At 43.6% G+C, this 20,128-nt stretch overlaps 1 protein-coding gene across 1 annotated transcript in view; it reads left to right on the forward strand.

Moving 5' to 3' along the window:
• The first annotated feature begins 985 nt into the window (after positions 1-985).
• Positions 986-20,128, forward strand: part of LOC117033445 (xanthine dehydrogenase/oxidase) — a 63,464-nt gene continuing 44,321 nt past the window's right edge. The window contains exons 1-4 of the mRNA XM_033125618.1: positions 986-1,122; positions 13,537-13,594; positions 16,227-16,323; positions 17,563-17,671. Of these exons, the coding sequence (XP_032981509.1) occupies positions 1,081-1,122; positions 13,537-13,594; positions 16,227-16,323; positions 17,563-17,671 (306 nt within the window). The 5' untranslated portion in view covers positions 986-1,080. The remainder of the gene's footprint in view (positions 1,123-13,536; positions 13,595-16,226; positions 16,324-17,562; positions 17,672-20,128) is intronic.

The following is a 20,128-nucleotide window of genomic DNA, read 5'->3' on the forward strand; positions in this document are numbered from 1 at the left end:
CAGGGGTGTAAGGAAACTTACCTGCTTCAGAGTGGCTGTTTGAGTAACTGTATGGGTCCTTTTAGACTGAAGTAGACCAGAGGGAATGCTGGTGTGTGTGTGTGTGTGTGTGTGTGTGTGTGTGTGTGTGTGTGTGTGTGTGTGTTGGGAGGGGCAGTCGAGTGCTGGACTGTAGAGAGCCCGCTGATGCTGCCCGGGTGGGCAGTGAGCACGTGTGCTTACACCAGCAGGTAGTGAATACTGAATGGAGGAAGGTTTCAGCTCCACGTCACCTTGGCCTATGCCCAGGTGGTGTGAGACACGAGCAAAAGCAGAGCCTCACAAATGGTTTGTGATGAGGATTATTGTTGTAGTGTTATTGACAATGTGTTAGCGATAGTAATGAATACTTTGGTTCTTCGCAAATTTACAAAGCACTTCCAAAAGGCACCCTGTGTCCCTCAGCCTTCTGCGCTTGGGGTCATTCGTGTGCCCGTTTACAGGACGGAAACAAGTGAGTTCTGAAGGTGCTAAGTGACTGGCTGAGGTCCAATGGCAGGTTTTGCATCTGGATCACTGGGCACCGCATCGTGTGACCTCCATGTTCCACCCGTCTGCAGCAGAATGAGTCCTGCGTGTAAGTGCTGAGTCTGTGTTGCTGTAAATGTAAATTGTAAAATGACAAGTGTAGAAATGGAGGGTGTGAATCAGCTGTATGCCCTGACCCTGAAGATCGCCCTTCCCCCTTCAGGTCTTCAGCCAGTGGGAGGACGAAGCAGGTTCCCCGAGGGCAGTACCTGACGCCAAGGTTGATATCCTCCCTGATCCAGTGCCTTCCTCTGATCCTCTGTGCTCTTTGACAGACACAGATGTTGGGGTTGTGATTTGTTGAGAATGATTGCTTGCATTTTCCTTGATTTTGCAAACCTGTGCCTTTTCCATGAACTGTTCACTTTCCGAAGCTCTAAGCTGGTTCTCGCCCATTGGCTGACTTAATCTCATTTTTGGAGGAGGCATATTTTTCAAGTTGCACAACAGTGATAAGTACCAGTGCCTGGTGGGAGTGAGGTACCTGAAGTTCAGGGACTCCAACTGGTGGTAATGACAGCAGACGAGTTGGTTTTCTTTGTGAATGGCAGAAAGGTAAGCAGGGGCTGACCTGTTCTTTGCTCTGGCGGCCCTGTTCTCTGGGAAGAGATGTGTGTCCTCTGGAAGAAGCCTGTCCTTTTTCTCTCTCTTTCATGCTTTTTTTCCCACCTGTATTCCTCGTTTTCTTTCTCTCTCTCTGCAAAGGTGTGGCTGCCTTTGGGGTGACATTAAAGAAAGAAGAACTTCTCAGGGCTAGAACGTTATCAAGATACTCAAGGGGCAAAGGAGCGAGGGGGGGAACAAGAAGAGAGGTGGCTGTGGGCTCCCCCTTCCCTGCCAACTCCCTGTAGAAGTACAGACACTGGCAGGAAGCTGAGCAGGGGGACAGGGTACTAGGTGAGACAGAGTTCACACACCACAGTTCTGTGTTTCTTCAAATATATTCTAAGGCTTTTGTTGCTCCGTTTACTGAGAGAAGGAACGTGTTTTCTTGCTAATATCAAGATATAAATTGTACACAACCTTTTCTTGTGATATATCATGTATGTAAATATAACAGCTAACTTGTGTGAAGACATATACTGACATCTTGTGGCAAGCCACTTGTTTTTCTTCATAAAAGTTTTGCTATTCCCCTCCCTTAACTCCACATGTAAATATTGCAGATCTCTTACTTTGATTAGAATCGACCACTTGGATTAACTTCATTAGCGCCTAGGGACCTAGGGGAGGTGAGGTGGCTTGGGCCAGAGGGGGACTTACGACATGGGTACCAGTCTTTACAGTACCAGAAGGATGAAGAGCTCTGGAAATTCTAATGCAGGTGCAGGGAGAGAGGGTGCAAACACATGACATTGTCTCCATCCTCCACTTGCCTTCCCTACACCAGTGCTGACATGCTCACTTGTGCTTTAGCTCCCCAGTTGGGAGCTAACAGGGAGGATAAAAGGGTAACCATAGTTGGACCATGTGAGTGATGAATGTACCCAGAGGGCAATTGTATTTATTTTGTTCTATTGGCCATTTTAAATGAGAAATAGGATGACTTTAAAGGTAATTTTAAAGAACTAAAATGTGCTTCATTGGATGTCTAGTGCTTATATTGTCAGGTGTGTTTGGGTGACTAGCAAGAAAATTCCATGGGTCATTGCAACATCAGTGCTCCAAAGACGGCTGGATCTAGAAAGAAACATTTCAAAGTAAATCTGCCTTGGTGAAAATTGTTTTCCCATATTTTACTTTTACTTTAGGAAAACAATTTCAAATTTTTAGTTGGTATGATCACATCAAACCCTACTATCTCTGGAAGCTTCTACTGCCAGTTTCTGTGATAAATATTCATGTTTGTAATTTAGAAAACTGTAGCCTCTTGTGAAACTGCTGGAAAGGTAGGGAGGCAATGCAAGGCGTGATGAGAAGTACTATAAAAGCAGTACTATAAAAACAAGTCCTCGCAAGGAAATTCCAAGTCAAATTAAGGCAGCTGTGAGTCAGTGTGTTCCTATTTTTATTCCCAAGATGTTCTAGACTTTTTTTTTAATTAAAGTTTATTGGGGTGACAATTGTTAGTCAAGTTACATAGATTTCAGGTGTACAATTCTGTATTACGTCATCTATAAATCCCATTGTGTGTTCACCACCCAGAGTCAGTTCTCCTTCCATCACCATATATTTGATCCCCTTTACCCTCATCTACCACACCCGTCCCCCCTTACCCTCTGGTAACCACTAAACTATTGTCTGTGTCTATAAGTTTTTGTTTCTCAGTTGTTTCTCTTGTTCTTTTGTTGTTTTTGGTTTATATACCACATATCAGTGAAATCATATGGTTCTCTGCTTTTTCTGTCTGACTTATTTTGCTTAGCATTATATTCTCAAGATCCATCCATGTTGTCACAAATGGTCCTATTTCATCTTTTCTTACCGCTGAATAGTATTCCATTGTGTATATATACAACCTCTTTATCCATTCATCTATCGAAGGACATTTTGGTTGTTTCCATGTCTTGGCCACCGTAAATAAAGCTGCAATGGACATGGGAGCACACGTGTCTTTATGGATAAATGTTTTCAGATTTTTTGGGTAGATACCCAGGAGAGGGATTGCTGGGTCATATGGTAATTCTACTCGTAATTTTTTGAGGAACCTCCACACTGCCTTCCATAGTGGCTGCACCAGTCTGCATTCCCAACAACACTGTATGAGGGTTCCTTTTTCTCCACAGCCTCTCCAACACTTGTTAGTATTTGTCTTGTTGATGACAGCCATTCTGACTGGGGTGAGGTGATATCTTATTGTGGTTTTTATTTGCATTTCTCTGATGATTAGTGATGTTGAGCATTTTTACATATGTCTATTTGCCATTTGTATGTCCCCTTTGGAGAAATGTCTCTTCAGGTCCTCTGCCCATTTTTCAATTGGGTTGTTTGTTTTTTTGTTGTTGAGTTGCATGAGTTCCTTGTGTATTTTGGATATTAGCCCCTTGTCAGAGGCACTGTTTGCAAAAATCTTCTCCCATTCAGTTGGTTGCCTCTTTATTTTGTCGATGGTTTCTATTGCTGTGCAGAGGCTTTTAAGTTTGATATAGTCCCATTCATTTATTTTAGCTTTTACTTCCCTTGCCTTTGGAGTCAAATTCATAAAATTCTCTTTGAACCTAAGGTCCATAAGTTTAGTACCTATGTTTTGTTCTATGCAGTTTATTGTTTCAGGTCTTATGCTTAAGTCTTTGATCCATTTTGAATTAATTTTGGTACATGGTGACAGATAGCTGTCCAGTGTCATTCTTTTGCACGTGGCTTGCCAATTCTCCCAGCACCATTTATTGAAGAGGCTATCTTTTTTCCATTGTATGTTTTTTGCTTCTTTGTCAAAAATTATCTGTCCATATTTATGTGATTTTATTTCTGGGTTCTCAATTCTATTCCATTGGTCTATGTGTCTGTTTTTCTGCCAGTAGCATACTGTTTTGATTATTGTTGCCCTGTAGTACAAGCTAAAGTCAGAGAGTGTGATACCTCCAGCATTGTTCTTTTTTCTTAAGATTGCTTTTGCTATTCGGGGTCTTTTGTGGTTCCAAAGAAATCTGATGATTTTTTGTTCTATTTCTGTAAAAAATGCCATTGGGATTTTGATGGGGATTGCATTAAATCTGTGTATTGCTTTGGGTAATATGGCCATTTAACTATGTTGATTCTTCCAATCCATGAGCACAGAATGTCTTTCCATTTCTTTGTGTCTTCTTCAATTTCTTTTAAAAATGTCTTATAGTTTTCAGCATATAGGTCTTTCACATCCTTGGTTAAGTTTATTCCTAGGTATTTTATTCTTTTTGCTGCAGTTGCAAAAGGAATTGTTTTTTTTATTTCTTTTTCTGAGATTTCATTGTTAGTATATAGGAATGCAATGGACTTTTGTACGTTGATTTTGTAGCCGGCAACTTTACTGTATTCATTGATTGTTTCTAATAGCGTTTTGGTGGAGTCTTTAGGGTTTTCTATATATAGCATCATGTCATTTGCAAAGAGTGACAATTTAACTTCTTCACTCCCAATTTGGATGCCTTTTATTTGTTTCTCTTGCCTGATTGCTCTGGCGAGAACTTCCAGCACTATGTTGAAAAGCAGAGTTGATAGGGGACAGCCTTGCCGTGTTCCTGAACGTAGAGAAAGGGCTTCAGTTTTTCATTGTTAATTATGAGATTAGCTGAGGGTTTGTCATATATGGCCTTTATTATGTTAAGGTATTTTCCTTCTATACCTATTTTATTAAGTGTTTTAATCATAAATGGATGTTGTATCTTGTAAAATGCTTTTTCTGCATCGACTGATATAATCATATGAGTTTTGTCCTTTATTTTGTTTATGTGGTGTATCACATTGATGGATTTGCGTGTGTTGAACCAGCCTTGTGCCCCTGGGATGAAACCGACTTGGTCATGATGAATAATCTTTTTAATGCATTGTTGCATTCGATTTGCTAGAATTTTGTTTAGGATTTTTACATCTGTGTTCATCAGAGATATTGGTCTGTAGTTCTCTTTTTTTGTGTTGTCCTTACCAGCTTTTGGTATCAGGGTAATGTTGGCCTCATAAAATGAGTTAGGGAGTACTGTCTCTTCTTCAATTTTTTGGAAGAGTTTGAGCAGGATTGGTATTAGATCCTCTTTGAATGTTTGGTAGAATTCACTAGTGAAGCCATCTGGTCCCGGAGTTTTGCTTTTGGGAAGGTTTTGGATGACTGATTCAATTTCCTTACTGGTGATTGGTCTGTTTAGATTTTCCAGTTCTTCATGGTTCAGCCTAGGAAGGCTATATGTTTCTAAGAACTTTTCCATTTCTTCTAGGTTATTGAATTTGGTGGCATATAGTCCTTCATGGTATTCTTGGATGATCCTTCGTATCTCTGTGGCATCCGTGATAACTTTCCCATTTTCATATCTGATTTTGTTTATTAGTGTCTTCTCTCTTTTTATCTTAGTGAATCTAGCCAAGGGTTTGTCAATTTTGTTAATCTTTTCAAAGAAACCGCTCTTTGTCACATTGATTTTTTCTATTGTCTTTTTGTTCTCTATTTCATTTAGTTCTGCTCTGACTTTTGTTATTTCCTTTCTTCTGCTGACTTTGGGTTTCATTTGTTCTTCTTTTTCTAGTTCTTTAAGGTGTAACGTGAGGTTATTTATTTGGGATATTTCTTGTTTCTTGAGATAGGCCTCCTCTAATTTCTTCTTTGACCTGGTCGATCTTTAAATGTATGTTGTTTAAGCTCCATGTATTTGTGGTTTTTCGTGCTTTCTTTTTGCAGTTGATATCCAGTTTCAAAGCCTTGTGATCAGAGAATATGCTTGGTATGATTTCAGTCTTCTTAAATTTGCTGAGGTTAGTTTTGTGTCCCAATATATGGTCTATCCTTGAGAATGTTCCATGTACACTAGAAAAAAATGTATAGTCTGATGTTTTAGGATGAAGTGCTCTATAACTGTCAGTTATGTCCATTTCATTTAATGTGTCATTTAGGGATGCTATTTCATTATTTATTTTCTGTTTGGATGATCTATCCATAGCTGTCAATGATGTATTTAGGTCCCCTAGTATAATTGTGTTTTGGTCAATTTCTCCCTTTAGCTCTGTTAGTAGTTGCTTGGTATATTTCAGTGCTCCCTGATTGGGGGCATAAATATTGATGACTGTTATGTCTTCTTGTTGTATAGTCTCCTTTATCATTATGAAATGTCTATCTTTGTCCCTTTTTACCTTTTTCACCCTGAAGTCTGTTGCATCTGATATCAGTATAGCTACACCTGATTTTCTCTGGATACCATTTGCTTGGAGTGTCAATTTCCACCCTTTCACTTTGAGTCTATGCTTGTCCTTGTAGCTGAGATGCGTCTCTTGGAGACAACATATGGTTGGGTTTAGTTTTTTGATCCAATCTGCTACTCTGTGACTTTTTATTGGTGAGTTCAGTCCACTTACATTTAGGGGGATTATTGATATGTGAGGATTTCCTATCGTTCTATCTTTAGTTTTCTGGTAAGACTGTGTCTCCATTGTTTCTTTGCCTTTTTGTTGTTGTCTATTATTTCTGTGTGGTGGTATTCTATGATGTTTCCCTTTGTTTCTTCTTTTGTTACAGTATATATTTCAGTTCTGGATTTTTTTTTTTTTTTGAGTGGCTACCCTTAAGTTTATGTAAAAGAAAGTTTGATATTTAGAGTAATCCATTTTCTTCAGCATGCCTACTTTTTCCATTCCCATATTCTGGTTCAGGCCTTTACTCTCCCCCTTTTTATGTTTTGGTTGCCACAAATTGTCCCTGTTGATGGTGATCGAATAGTCTCCTTTAGTATTTCTTGTAGTGCAGGTCGTATATTGTAGACTTTTTGTTATAGGATATTATGCCAAGAAGTTACCAAAGAAGCTGTCAGAACTTGGTGTTATAAAGACTATAGAGGGTGTCAGATGGGTACTGACTCTTAAATGTGAGCCTTCTACACTTCCTATTTCAGACTGCTACTTGGATTCTGTCTTCACTAGCTGGGGTCCTGGAGAGGGTGTAAAATGCCAACGATCTAACATCCCTAGGGCCTTCTGTGGTTGTGATGGGCCTTGGTAACTCTTGTTTTCACATCTTCTTTTGATCTAGAGTCAGTCTTGAAGTGAAAGAGCTACTCAGGATTTTGTTGTCATTGTAGGGAGAGTCCTTCGGAGGGTAGGATTCTTGCTTTTCTGAGCAATCACTCTTTGTTTAGTGGAGATTGTGGCATCTGGAGGATTCTGGGAAGATTCAGCATGTAGTGCATAGCTAAAGGTGTCCAACAGTGATCCCCCCAAGAAGTGGTGTCAGTGAGTCAACACGTACTCCCTTATGCACACCGGTGACATTGAGCGAGCTCCTCCCAGTCCTAAGCCTGTTGGACATGTATGTGCTGGAGCAATACATCTCTGTGACCAAACAGCAGCCATTCAGGAGCCTAAGAACTAGTTGGAGAGATGGATTATGGTTAGGCAAAGTAATATATTCCAAAATGCATTTCACAGAAAACTATCTCCATGAGATATTCTTCTCAGATATTCTCAAACCACTTAGCTGAGCTTTGGCACAAAGTAGGGGCCCAATTAATCTGGATATAATGAATGTGTGAATATTAAAAACTGTAAGAAATCCTCTGGTAAAGAAATTTAGCTTTTCAACTTTGTATTATAAAATTATTATAAATTTACAAAAAAAGTTGTAAGAATCTAAGAAATATTATAAATAGACTTACCCATATTCATCACCTGTTCACATTTTGCCACATTTGCTTTTTATTCTCTCTCTCTCTCTCTCTCTCTCTCTCTCTCTCTCTCTCTCTCTCTGTGTGTGTGTGTGTGTGTCTGTGTGTGTGTGTGTGTGTATATATATATATGTGTGTGTGTATATATATATATATATATATATATATATATATATATATATAATTATTATTATTGTCAACTCGATCAATTGTTGGACAGATTGCAAGATGGCCAGCCATATTTATTACTTGGCATTCTTCTGCCAGGAACAACTTTCCCTTTTCTCCATTTGTTTGTTTTTTAATTTACTCATTATTAGTTCAGACTCATGAGTTTTAATTTTATTTAATGGATTGTAACCGATTTTGGCCAATATTTGTTTTGATGCTCAAGTTTTAGCAGAGCAATCTGCTTAACCCAGTGTTTCCTAAGTTCAATTTCCCACAAAGCATCCTTCCTTTGGGAAATCTATTGGCATCCTGTTGAGAGAGGGTTCTATGGAATTTGCTGGGGCAAACCCTGCAACCATGTCAAAAGAATGGCACAGCCATTCCCTGTTGGAATTCCAGGAAGGTGGACCACTTGCAGCTGGGGTGATATGGAAAGCCTTTACTAGGGAAGCATTTGGGGTCTTCTGATAAGTCAAAATGCAGGTGGAAGAGGAATAGAATGGTCAAAGTCTCAGGAACCAGTAGGTATATAATGTATTGTTACTGAAGTACGAAGACCAGCTTGGCAGGAAAGTAAGAGGAAAAGGCTAAAAATGAAGATTAAGGACATATAGAAAAAGACCTTGAAAGACAGTCAAAGAAACTTGGATGTAACTTTGAATATGTCGAAGGTCACTGAGGTACTGAGCAGGGAACTTGTTGATGTGATGGAAGCAGAGCTTCAGGGCAAGAGGAAGGAACAACTTGTGGGGAAGGTAGTAAGCCAAGAGGCTCTGACTGCTAGCTACAAGAAAGGTGATGAGGTCTTTATTTTGTGGATTTATGATTTCTTCTCCAAGAGAAAAGAAGCAGCTCCTTGGGTGAACTTTGTAACCAGGACTTTGAATAAGCTGGACCTGTAGGGTGTAATCAAAAAAGAAAATTCACTGGGCCGGCCCGGTGGCTCAGGTGGTTGGAGTGCCGTGCTCCTAAGACCAAGGTCATTGGTTTGATTCCCACATGGGCCAATGAGCTGTGCCCTCTACAGCTAAGATTGTGAACAATGGCTCTCTCTGGAGTTGGGCTGCCATGGGCTACTGTGTGCTGCCATGAGCGGCCGGTGGCCAGCGTGAGTGGCTGAGCTACTGTGAGTGACAGACCGTCGACCAGCGACTGAGTGCCTCAGCCGGGGGGGGAGTGCAAGGCTCATAATACCAGCATGGGCCAGGTAGCTGTGTCCTATACGCCTAAACTGAGAAACAACGGCTTGGACTGGAGTGGGGTGGGGGGGAGGTGGAAGAAGGGGGAGAAGAAAATTCATTTAGTCTTCCACTTTAATTTGAACTTTATTCAAGAGATGTATTCTAGCAGTTGTATGACCTCTTTGATTACTTTCTGTCCATAAAAAAGCCTATGGTCGAGACAACCAAGATGGCACAGTAGGTAAATGCTGTGCTTACCTTCTCTTACAACCACCTCAAAATTAAAACTAATCTTCAAAACAACCATTATCGAGAATCACCTGAAATCAAGCCGAACTGAAGCCTTTCAACTAAGGACGCACAAAAGAAGCCACCTCCAGACTGGTAGGAAAGACAAAGACGTGGAATGGGCTCATCCCACACCCATGTCTGACCATTAAAGATTGGAAGGTATATTTCAGCTGTGGAGATCCCTTGCACCCCCAGAGGAGTGAGAGGTCCCAGCAGCACCCCAGTCCAGGGTTTCAGTGCTAGGGAGAGTAGTCCTCATAATTTCTCATTGTGAAAACCCGCAGAGATTTTGACTAAGTGAGATGGAGGGCGGCTGCATTCCCAAGCGCTCCTTTTAAAGGGACTGTGTGTGGACTGACTCACCAATGGAACCACTTGCTCTGAGCTCCAGGGCTGGGGCAGAGGCTGGAGAGGCAGCAGGGATATATAGTGGGGAACTGAGTTGTCTGGCTTTGGACGGGGGCTGGAGAGGTGACTTTGTCCTGGATGAAGGAGCTGGCAGAGGACATTGTTTCTTTGCTAAGCCGTTCCCCTTCCCAGTGTGTAGATGCAGGCAGCTGCCATATCTGAGTCTCCGCCATTCATTCACCATACCATTGGAGACCCAGCCTCACCCAACTTTTGGGTACACCCAGGCTGTTACCAGTGGCTTTTTCATGCAGACCGCTTGGCTTTGCTCAAGCTGCAGATTTTTCTAAGGTTGCTCAAAGGTTCGTGGAAGCCAGACAAGCAGCATCTGGCTTGAGCTTGTCCTGTACCTCTGGCTGAGCAGCCTTAAGCCGGCACTAACAGCAGCTGGCCTTGGTTTTCAGCTTGGCTGCTCTTGGCTCTTCCAAGCACAGCACCGGCGACAGCCATCTACAGATTTCTTTGTGGCTCCTGCCAGGTGGCCCTGGGAGGGGCACGGACTTTGGCTGAAATTGACCGTCAGCGGATCCCCTCCAAGGTGGTCCTGGGGCTGGCGCACCCAGTGGCCAGTTTCAAAACGAGCTGGAGCATTACCCAGCCACCTCCAAGTAGGACACACTCAAGGGGAGGATTGGACAGGCACCAGAGTCCTGCTGATGCAGATCCTGCTCTGTAGGATCAGCCCCTGAACAACAACTCTTCCACTGTAGTCAAGGCCAGTCCTCACAACCAGTGAGCTCAAGGGTCAGTCCCTCCCATTGATGTGCAATTATCAACCAAGGCTCAACTACAAAAGGAGGGCACACACAACACACAAGGGACATACCTGGAGTGTGTGGCTCAGGTGACCAGAAAGACTGCACACATAAACCCCACAGCACACCTACTATTTAAGGTCACTCTACTGAGATCCAAAGATATAGTAGCCCTACTTAATACATAGAAACAAACACACAGAGTCAGCCAAAATGGGGAGACAAGGAAACATGTCCCAAATCAAAGAAGAGAACAAAGCTCCAGAAAAAGACCTAAGTGAGATGGAGATAAGCAATCTATCGGATGCAGAGTTCCAAACACTGGTGATAAGAGTGCTCAGTGATCTCAGGGAGAACTTCAGCAGAGAGATGAAAACCATAATAAAGAACCAGTCAGAAATTAAGGATACAATAATGAAGAATATATGACAGGGAGTCAACAGTAGATTAGATGAAGCAGAGGATCCAAACAGCGATGTGCAAGATAAAGTAGCAGAAAACACCCAACCAGAACAGCAAAAAGAAAAAAGAATCCAAAAAATTGAGTTTAACGGGCCTCCAGGACATTATCAAGCGTACCAATATTTGCATTATAGGGATACCAGAAAGAGAAGAGAGAGAGCAAGGAATTGAAAACCTATTTGAAGAAATAATGACAGAAAACTTTCTTAACCTGGTGGAGGAAATAGACATACAAGCCCAGGAAGCACAGAGAGTCTGAAACAAGATGAACCCAAAGAGGCCAACACCAAGACACATCATAAATAAAATGCCAAAGGTTAAATACAAACAGAGAATCTTAAAAGTGGCAAGAGAAAAGCAGTTCGTTACCTACAAGGGAGCCCCCATAAGACTGTCAGATGATTTCCCAATAGAACCTTGGCAGACAAGAAGGGAGTGGCAGGACATATTCCAAGTGATGAAAAGCAACGACATACAACCAAGATTACTGTACCCAGCAAAGCTATCATTTGGATTTGAAGGACAGATAAGGAGCTTCCCAGACAAGAAAAAGTTGAAGGAGTTCATTACCACCAAACCAGTATTGCAAGGAATCTTAGAGGGACTTCTTTAAGATGGGAGGGTGTTAAGGATGGGTGAAAAGGGAAGGGAATAAGAAGTACAAATTGGTTGTGACACAGTAGTCATGGGGATGTAGTGTACAGCATAAGGAATATAGTCAGTAATATTGTAATAACTAGGTGTGGTGCCAGATAGGTACTAGATCTATCAGGGTGACAGATGGGAATGGGGTTGGGAGCAGGGTGAAAAAGGTGAAGGCATTAAGAAATACAAATTGTAATTAATATAGCATGGGGAATATAATCAATGTTGTAAAGATCATGTAAGGTACCAGATGGGCACTGGACTTATCAGGGGGATCACTTCATAGACTGTGTCCACTGCACTATACACCTGACGCTGAAGTAGAATAATATTGAATGTCAACTATAACTAAATATATAGGTATATATAATCACGGGATGTGGAGTACAACATAAGGAAGGTAGTCAGTGGTATTGTAGCAGCTATATACATTGTCAGAAGGGTAGTAGCTTGAGGGGTGGGTTATCACTTTACGACGGGTTTAAATGTCTAACTATTGCATTGCTGTGTACACCTGAAACTAATAAAAATAAATAAATAAATAAATAAATAAATAAATAAATAAATAAATAAATAAATATCCTGTGGTCATTTCTAAACTGCCTAACACAGTCTCAATTCAGGATAGAGAGGTGAGGGTAGAAAGAAAATTCTCATTTAATTGGTGGTGGTGTAAGATGACTTCCTACCACTGGGAACATTCAGTTTCACCTCCATGACAGGGAAGATGTGCTTTTCTCAGGCCAGTTGCTCACTCTCAACCTTCAGTTTTGGGAGGTCCACTCCACATAGAATCTGTTGGAGGTCCCATCACTTCCTATAGTGAGTTTTAAACACCTCTAAGCCCTCTCTCTCTCTCTCTCTCTCTCTTTCTCTCTCTTTTTCTATACCTCTTTAATGCATGACCAACATGTCTCATCTTTTGTTCTCCCAAACTCCGGGAGTACACCCTTATTCTAACACTGTCACTTCTTCAGCATGTCTGGTAAGCCTGTCTCTAGCTGTTTGGATATGCCAGACCCCCACCTTTCCTGAACTGCGAAGGTCACATGTAGTAATATGGAAGCCCCTCACGAAGTGTGAGGTTTGAGGCACTTTAGGGAGATGTGGGACACATAGTACAGTTCTCTCTAAAGAAACGCTTATCACAAATTCTCTCCCCTTAATCAGCCAATCACCCACCCCCTTTTACCATTGGCCATGAATGAAGAGTAGTGTAAAGGTTTATCGTAGATTTCCTTTGACAATTTACATTGGGTGCTAGCACTTCATTTTGTAGACAACCTTCTTCAGCGTATTGAGAATTCCATTTGTGGCCCTTGGGTTTGAGATCGCCCTTCCATTGCTGACCTAGGTTAACACTGCTGACTGTCCTCTAGCCCATGCACACAATAGAGCCGGACTCTGCTCTCTGTAGGTCCGCATGCTGTCCCTCTCACTGTCTCTGAAGCTCACAGCTGTGATCCAGCAGCTGGAAATGGGATGACATATTGGATCTGAAGGAGGCTTTGCCTTGGTCAGCCTAGTATGGCAGGTGCCACACTGAAGCACTCCAGTGGGTCCTGAGCTGAGCACTAATATAGAATTTTAGAATTGAAGGATGTCATTACATACAGAGTTTGTTAGTAGTTAATGTGTTCATTATTAGGGAATTATTAAGAAAAACACTTTTGTTTTCATAAGATAATTTAGTCCATCCCATTAATTTTACAAATTCTAGGGTAACACAATGGCTAAGTATACCTGTGATATGTCTTTCTTTTGTTTTTGTTTTTATAGGTGGTGGAGAAAAATGCAGATCCGGAAACAACTCTTTTGGCCTACCTGAGAAGGAAGTGTATCCTTACTTTGGAGTGGCAGCGAGGGAGAGGGGGCAATGGGACTCATTCTCTGGGTCCAACATCATTTTCTAGTGACCTGTGGGGAGGCGGCGAAGTGTGGAAGAAAGCGCAATGGATTAGGGTTCTGGACACCTGTGTTTCAGTTGCAGCTCTCTCACATGGCAGCTGTGTGACCCTAGGAAGTCATTTGAGCTTTCTGTACTGAAATTCTCAGCTGTCGAATAAGAAGATTGTTCTTGATGTTCCTTAAGATCGCTTCCAGCTAAGGCTGTAGTAAAGCCAAGAGTTCACCCTGGGCCTGTTAAGCAAGCAGCTCCAAAAGGCCCTCATGAGATCTCAAGCTTCATGGTCATTCCCCCTCAGCAGGAGCTGGGCCTTCCTCGGCAGCTCTTTGCCTAATACACAAATGGGCTTCCTGGGGAATGTTTCCAGCTCTGTGAAAGTGGAGTGGAAGTCAGGGGAAGGAGAGTATTTGGGGGAAGGGATGCCTGAGGTGGGGAACTGTGTAGAGGCGCCATCCATTGTGGAAATGGCAGCACTGGGAAGCATGGGGCAGAGGACATCTGAGAGAAGAGCTCAGTACTTTTTGTTTTTTCAGAGTAGGAAAGTATTCTGAGTCCCTGGAAGAAAACAATAGTGAAAATGTAATAGGAGCTAACATTTAATGAGCACTTACTATATATAGTTGGAGTTCAAGGTGATTTACGTAGGTTATCTCACTGATCCCACAGCAGCCCCTTTGTCAGAGGAGGAAGTGAGGCCTGCATATGTTACAGGGACCTGCGTCTCGCTCGTGTACTTTGGGTGAACACTGGCAGAGCTTAGGCGAAAGCCTAGAGCCACACTCTTAACATTCCACCTGTACTGGAAACTATCCATGGCTCTGTTGTCAGGACAGTGCTCATCCTGGCCTCTGTCAACAAACCACTCTTGCTCCCAGAGACAGGAATATCCTGTGGCTCATTCCAGTGACATATTTTGGACAACAAAGGATTGTTTGAACACCTGCAGAAGTGAGCCTGGAATCCATGGCCTTACCTCTGGTTCACTCGCTTCTTATCAGATAGTGGCTGGCTCTAGTGTACTTTGTACTGGATTTTTGACCTGGGTGGTGCAAGTTTGGAGGTCAAAGCACATGAACCTGGTGAAACAGAGAATGCCCCCAAAATGTATGAACATTTTAAGAAAGGAAACTGTATAAAAATTGTAATAATATATACCGAGAAGAAAAGATGAATACAAGTCATGTGTATACATTCTTTTGGCACCTCGGTATAAAATCCACATGGCTTATTGCCGCTCATTTGTGGGAGTTCTAAGTAAGATAGAAGACTCCAGCCTTGACTTCTACCCTGGCTTCCAGAAAGATCGCCAGGATAGAAAAAGATCGAGCTAGTTTCTAGGCGGCTACCATTGGTCTTCACATGCTCTTAGAGTTGTCTGAAATGCTGATAACTGCCTTTATCCTGACTAGTGAAAAGAATAACTTAAGGGCACAGAAAGCCCTCCCCAGTTGTGTTTTGAAAGAGGCAGCAGCATGGCGAATGAGGAGCTCCCATCTCTGGGGTCAGATGGATGTGTTTGGCCCCTAACACTCAAGGTGAGTGTTAGCTTGCAGGGCTCATGTTAACTCGGGGGTGTCGGGGGCTGTTTTTGTTGTTTGTTTTTAATCTGTGGGGAAATGGTAGTTCCTGTCCCAACTGCTAACCAAATCACTGTGAAGAGTCCATGGATATAAGTGCTTTCATGTGTAAGATGCTATATCATTGTTAGTTATTAATTTCACCTCAGATATGAGGGAAGCGAGTAGGAGACAATAACCTCAGCTCCCTTTAACCTCAGTAGGTAGCTAGATGGCTTAGAGGCCTGTGGTCTGAGGGAAAAGCAACAGTGGGACCGGAGTATTTCAGAAAAAGGGGCAACCATGATCGCCGTTCTCTAGATCAGCCTATTACTTGGGCACTTTTACAAACGTAAAGTCTCATATTATTTATTTCTGCAAGTATGTGAAAGACATGACTCTAATTTGGCCCTAAACCTTGAAAATGTCTTCAGTTTAATTTCTATTCTCACATCCTATGAGCTGGATGTTCAAAAGCCCTGGTTCAGCCCTAATTTGGGTCCCCAGACATCATCGGCCCCAAAGGTTCAAGGTGAAAAGCCTGGACTCAGCAAATCCCAGAACAGAGGGATGTTTCACTCTGGCCCAAGTGGCTTCATTGCAGGCCAGCTGGGGGGCTTGAGGCCTGCCCCACATTCTCAGACTTTGAGGGGCCCGATTCACCTGCCCAGGGACATCACGGGGTTGGGGACCTATCATGCCGAGCAGATCCAAGAGAAGTCTCCAGGACTAAAGTTCCAGTCCTAGACCTCAAGTCACAGGGGTGCTACTTGGGGACTGTCCGACAGGTGCCTTTCTCCTTCAGGGGAGTGGAGATGGCCTCGTTCCCTGTCTCCTCGGGTGCACTACAGTCTCTCTGAATGAGGAAGCCATGTGGGTCTGCTGCCTCCCTGAGCCTGTGTGTGGCCATAGATGGCTGTACACTCGCAGCTCTACCCACACACTTCCTAGCAGCCCAGCAAAGGCTCTTTCTCTCAGTTCATGTTCCTTAACCCTTGGCTATACAGTGGGGCTCAGCGGGACCAAGCTGGGCTGTGGAGAAGGGGGCTGTGGGGCTTGCACCGTGATGCTCTCCAAGTATGATCATCTCCAGAACAAGATCGTGTATCCTTTGTCTGCTGGCTGGCTGCTCGTGTGAGGACTGTGATGTAGGGGTCAGCTTGTGAGCGAGTGTGTGTGTGTGTGTGTGTGTGTGTGTACGAGCATTTACACGCACGTGTGTGCACACGTGACCTTTCTAAAATCCACATTCTTTTCACATCCCATGAAATCCTTCAACAGGTCTCAGTTTCTCCCAGGATGAAGTCCAGTGTCTTTGCTTAGCACAGGAAGCCCTTCACAGTATGCACCACCTTTCCTCTCCAGTTTCTCTTTATGGGCCCAGCACTTTATTATTCATTCAGAGACAATTGTGAACATCTAACACACCATGCCCTTTCATTTCTCAGTCTTTGCATAAGCTGTTTCCCAAGTTTTCTTGAGTATTCATACTTCCAGAACTTTCCTACATGGCTGTTACTAACTCTTTAAGACTGGGCAAAATATCACCTCCTCCAGGAAGCCTTCTTTAATCTACCAAGATTGGGTTAGGTGTCCTTAATCCCATAATGTCCTGTGCACAGCTCTCCTGACACACTTACCATAAGATATTTAAATTGCATCTTCAGGGTGGGTTCTGTTTTCCTGAGTTGATCACAACCTATTGAAGGACAGAGATTTTTTTTTATCTTATTCACATTTACTTCTCAGCCCTCCCAGGAGTGCCTGGCATATGGTTGGCACTCAGTCACTGATGTTCGTTGTATAAGTGAATGAGTGGTAAGTAAAAGAATGGATGTGAGCAAGCTCTATCTGAGGAGGTGCTGTCTCATGTTCCCTGGGGATTTTGCCCTCCCAGGGGATTGGCAGAAATAGAGGTGAGTAAAAGCAGGGAATCAAAAGTGCCAGGAGGTTCTGAAATTGAAGAGGCTAAGGAAGGGCCCTGCAGATGGAGGAGCACACGTTGGGCCTGGAACCTGCCAGAAACCTGAGTCCTCTCGACTCAGACTCCAAGGTCAAGCTGAGTAAGAGGTAGCTGAAAGTGACCCTGGATCCCGCGCTCCAGCTCGGAGGCCTAGGGTGCACTGATGGTACCTGACCCCACAGGGCTCTGGAGGGGCTCAGGCCGCACCTGTGGGGGGAGCTTCTTCTGTCCCTAGCCCAGAGTCTTGGGTGGAGAGGCGAGGACACCTGTAGAAGAGACAAGAACATCATGTAAAGAGAAATGATACACAGCATCTCAAAGTGTCTCACGACCTCTGATGACCTGATGGACAATGGAATGACCTTAATCTGAGCTTGCAGCCACTTTTCTGTCACTGCCTGCCTGGTCCCCATCTGTTCTTTGCACCACGTTGCCGTGACGACTGTGGAAGGAATAGGAAGCACCAAGTGGAGGCTGCATCCTGTGCAGGTAACCAGAGCAAAGAGAGCTCCTGACAAGGTAGCAGACTTGCATGGGTTGTGGGGCTGAGTGTTTGTGCCTGGGCAAAGGAGACCTTTGGCCTGGCCACTTCCTCCTCACCTCCAGGGGGAGGGGCTGTGAGGCAGAAAGAGGAGGCGCCCAAGCCTCACGCTTCCTCCTGTGTCTAGGGTGGATGTAACATTTCATGACCCCTAGAGAACCAAGAGGTCCATTGGATCTGATGGCTGGGCCGTCCAGCTGCACGAGAGCTGGAGGGAGGAGGGCTGGGTAAACTTCCTCACCTTGTGCCCCAGTGTGCTCAGGAAGCCCCGTGTCTCCCCAGAGTCATGATTCCAAACGCTCCGTGCCCCTTGATAAGAAGCCCACCTACTCCCTGTTCCCTTGAATGGTAATTCCATTGTACCTCTCAGCTCCCACCTGCAGATAAACAAAATGTGCACTGCTAGGCTTCCATCCTTGTTCCAGTGGAGGTTAGCAAGGGCTGAGTGAGAGAATAGAGACATGTGAGTGTCTGACCAAGGCTTTGTCCATGACGGTATCAGGCCAGCTGGGAGTGGATTGAAACTGGGAAAGCTTTTGGGAAGAGTGGGTGGTAATCTGGGAGTTTCTGTGGAGAGAATCAGGATGCTCTGAGGCAAAGTGGAGTGCAGCCCACATGGGAGCAGAGCACTGTGGGAAGGAAAAGCCGTTGTTCCCAGTGCTTTTTGTTTGGGGAAACAGACATGTGGTCTTTGGGAGATTGCAATCCCAGAAGGTGCCAGAGCTTAATCCTCCCTTGACCATTTGGAGAGACCTGTCATTCAGAACACGCCTTCTAAGTTTCCTTGGGCACCTCCCAAGAATGTGGGAACCAGAGCCTCCGGTTGAGCAAGCTGATTACACTCCTGGAGAGGGGCATCTTGGACCAGCTACGTCAGGTCAGAGCAGGGCTGGGGTGGTATTGCTTCACCTCTGTGGCTTTGTTTCTCAGGATGAAAAGGGAAAAATTACTAAACTCGTCCAACCTGCAGGAGATGGGAGTAATTATGGTTTGTAATTTTCCTTGAGGCAAATAGATGAAAGTAAGAATGAACAGTTTAAACACTGGCATCACAATCATATTATTAGGCTAAAACCCTCCCTTTCCAATGGTATAGATCCTTACTCCCGATGCTCTTATTTTGGCTCCAAATAAGCTGTAGAGCCAGATTCCACTTTTCCTTGTCCACTTAGATTTTTTTTTTGCTCTCTATGGCAATCCTTTTCCCCCATTCTCCTCCTGTCTCCATGTTTGCACCATGTGCTGGCTTCTTGTCTGCTCAGTCCCTCGTGGCTGCAGCACCCGTGGGCCCTGGCTGGGTCCCTCCCCTACTCCATCTTCACACTCGCCGTAGGTGAGCTTAATACCATCTGGATGCGAATGGCACTCACATATTTATCTTCAGCTTTGACTGCTCCTCATATTTCCAACTGCCTACGTGACATCAATATATGAATGTCTAATCTCAAACTTAACAAAACCCTATTCTTTCCAGATTTCTTTCTTCCCTAGTCTTACTCCATCTCAGTCAATGGCAAAAGCATCCACCCAATTGCTCAAGAGAAACATCTAGGAGTCACCTTTGCTTCTTTGTCTCATACACCACCCTCAATCCATCCGAAGTAGTGTCTATGCAACTTCCAAATCCTGTAGTGAAACCTTCATTTTCTTTCAGTTGCCCTATTACTGCTTAGTCCAAGCAACTATTGCCTGGACCACACGATGTCCTTGTCCCTGTTTTCACTCTTGCCCCCTACAACCCATTCCCCACCCCAAACCTCGAGTGATTCTTTAAAGACGTAAGTTAGATCTTATCACACCCTGCTGAAAATTCCCCAATGACCTTCCGTCACACCCAGAGTATAAGTTCTGATCCCCATCATGGCGTATGAGGAGCTGCATGATCTGGCTGCTGCCTATTCCCCCAGGATTTCTCTCATCCCGGCGAGTTCAACCTGCACCGGCCTCTCCGTGAATCTCGCACACCTGGCTGTGCACTTGCTGTGCTCAGGTGTTTTGTCTTTGCTGTTCCTTCCTTCTGGAATACACTCTTCCCTGATCCAAATTGTGTTATTAAATTCAACGGAAAGGTCACCTTTTGAGAGGCATCATTTCTGACCACTTGAGTAGCCAGTAGTCTCTCTGGGTCCTGTCATCCTGTGCTAATTCTCTACCTAACACTGACTTCCACCTGCAACTTTCTTGATCTTTTAGTTATTTTTCTTTTGTCAACATTTCCCCTACGAGGACATGAGCTTCATAAGACCAGGCACCTCATCTCCTTTCTTCCCTGCTCTGTCCCCAGTGTTTTAACCATTCCTGCACACAATTGTTCTCAGTAAATATTCATAAAATGAATGAATATATATGCTAGGCAGTGGGAATACAATTACCTAATACTTTTACTTAATGTAAGTACCCAAGAG

Source organism: Rhinolophus ferrumequinum, chromosome 13 (assembly GCF_004115265.2).
Source record: "Rhinolophus ferrumequinum isolate MPI-CBG mRhiFer1 chromosome 13, mRhiFer1_v1.p, whole genome shotgun sequence".
Taxonomy (NCBI): domain Eukaryota; kingdom Metazoa; phylum Chordata; class Mammalia; order Chiroptera; family Rhinolophidae; genus Rhinolophus; species Rhinolophus ferrumequinum.